This window comes from Camellia sinensis, chromosome 5 (assembly GCF_055761805.1).
Source record: "Camellia sinensis isolate YWXY chromosome 5, ASM5576180v1, whole genome shotgun sequence".
NCBI classification, from domain to species: Eukaryota; Viridiplantae; Streptophyta; class Magnoliopsida; order Ericales; family Theaceae; genus Camellia; species Camellia sinensis.
The window spans coordinates 33,386,295-33,388,774 of record NC_138965.1 but is presented as its reverse complement, the minus strand read 5'-3'; the positions used below and the strand labels follow the sequence as shown (position 1 = coordinate 33,388,774).

The 2,480-nt window shown below is 34.9% G+C and overlaps 1 protein-coding gene across 1 annotated transcript; it reads right to left on the bottom strand.

The window, feature by feature from the left end:
• Window positions 1–1,364: 1,364 nt before the first annotated feature.
• Window positions 1,365–1,988, bottom strand: LOC145791317 (uncharacterized). The gene has a single exon (XM_082871667.1). The coding sequence runs from the start codon at window positions 1,986–1,988 to the stop codon at window positions 1,365–1,367; it is 624 nt and encodes a 207-aa protein (XP_082727793.1).
• Between the last annotated feature and the right edge of the window lie 492 nt (window positions 1,989–2,480).

Sequence of the window (2,480 nt, the reverse complement as noted above, 5' to 3'; positions counted from 1 at the left end):
CATACGTATTATAAAATGTGAAGATGGGTTTACTGTAAAAAAATTTAAATAAAAAATGTAAAGATTTAAATAATACATACGTATTATAAATTATTATAAAAAAATTTATAATACATACGTATTATAAATTTTTATTAATAATTTATTTTATAAAATAATTATTATATATTTATTAATAATTTATTTAAAGTAAATATATAAATATATAAAAATTATGTATTATATATATAATAGATACGTATCAAAAATAATTTATTTAAAGTAAATATATAAAAATATATAATTTATTTAAAGTAAATACATACGTATTATAAATTATTATAAAAAAATTTATAATACATACGTATTATAAATTATTTTTGGTAATTTATAAATTATTTTTTATTATAAAAATTTTTACCCTTACATACGTGTTATAAATCAAACCATCCATAACCTAAAAATGATTTATATTTACGAAAATTATAAAAATTATATAATTTATTATTATAAATTATTATTATATATAAAAATTATATTATTTCAATGCTTCAGAGTGTGGGTTGGGTGTGTGCGTATGTCAGAGGGTGGGTTGGTTTTGGTTTGTGTTTCAACAGTAGAAATGTTATTTGAAATAACGTTTTCTAAAAAAAAAAAAAAAAAAATTTATATGCACAGCGAAAGCGCTATTTCAAATAGCGTTTTCTTTAGAAAAAAAATTTTATGTTAAAAGCGCGATTTGAAACAGGGATTTATTAATTAAAAGCGCGTTTTACAATAGCGCTTTCATTATTCATCAAATTTTGAGCTCCAAACAGTGAAAGCGCGATTTGTAATAGCGCTTTATCCTAGTTTGGGAAATCCGTCCAAACTAGGCCTAGTTTGGGAAATAAGATGCAAAAGAGGCTTAATATAGGAAAAGCCCCGAGAACATGGGCTAAGTGACCACAAACAGAAAGTGTACCTGGCACGACGTTCTCTGTAATTTCTGGGTTTCCAGGTACTAAGGCAAAAGTTCTTTCTTGGCGTTTTTGGTCCCTTCTCACTTCTCCAGGTACTGCGGGTTTTCAGACTGGTTCAATGAGGCGGACGAGCTTTGGACAATTTCTCAGCAAATGGCCAACTTGGCCACATCTAAAGCATGCTCCCGTATCTCGATGGCACTGTCCCCAATGAGTCCTTCCACAGGTAGTGCAAGCTGGAATGGTGTCACCTCTGAGATTTGTAGGACCTTGATTGCTTGAACCGGTTGAATTGGTTGTGCCTGTATTTACTTTCTTGGGAGGTGCGACACCGGGTCTTCTGTTATCTCTTTCCCAAAATCGCTTCCTCTGGCTTGGTTTCCCGGAACGCAAGGTTTTAATCCCTTTTTCTGCAATGTATGCTCAATCTACCACCTCCGCATAGATTGGTAGTTTCAAAACCTCCAGCCTATCTTTAATTTCAGGACCCAATCCTGCTTCAAATTTTCTGGCTTTTCGAGCTTCGGTGGGGATGACGTTTGTCGCGAATCGGGCCAGCTGTGTGAACTTGTTTTCGTATTCAGCCACTGTCATGGTTCCTTGCCTTAGATGCATGAATTCCGACGCCTTTTGTTCCCGTAGCGAATCTGGGAAGTATTTTTCATAGAATACCTCCAAGAATCTGGCCCAAGTCACAATATCTTCTTTCTCCAGGGTAAGTAACCACCATTCTTGTGTATCGTCCTTGAAGGTGAATGTGGCGAAAGTCACCTTTTGTCTTTCTGCGCAAGGTAGCGCACGAAAAATTTTCTCTATCTCTCTAACCCAAGCTTCTGCCACCAGTGGGTTTGTGCTGCCAGTAAATATGGTAGGTTTCAAGTCCTGGAACTGTTTTATAGTCGTTGGCTCTTCTCGTCGTTTAGGCAATCCGCTGTTAACGTTGGTTTGTAGAGCTCGCAAAAAACTAGTAACTGCTCTTTCCATGATTTGCTCCATTGGATCAGTACCACTGATCGATGATCCGGTTCCATTTCCATCATTCGCCATTACTACAAGGTGAAAATGGTTAGTGGACTTCCCTTTTTGTTTGTTTGTTTGTTTCTTTTTCTTTTTTTTTTTTGAATCAATTATTATTGCAATATTATATCTATGATCCACAATGATCCCATAACAGCATATATATATCCAATACCTACATCATTTACATAATACTGGTTTCACTTATATAAGGAAAAGATAGCAGTACAACATACCTAGATAACGGTCAGTGTTAGTATCTAATCCTACTGATACAAAATTGGATTAGGCTAATCACCGTCAGGACACAAAAGGATCATCTAGAAGGGGTCGTTAGGCCACCACCATGAAAACTGACTCCAGAAAACTGGCTTATGAAATAACCCCGCAAACTCACTCTGCATGAGGGATTCGAACTCCCACCCACTGTGCTCTATCCCAAAGCAACTCCATGAGATTGGTCATTTCCTACAACACAGAAAAACTTAGCCTAGACATTATAACATGGTTTACTTGTGTTAG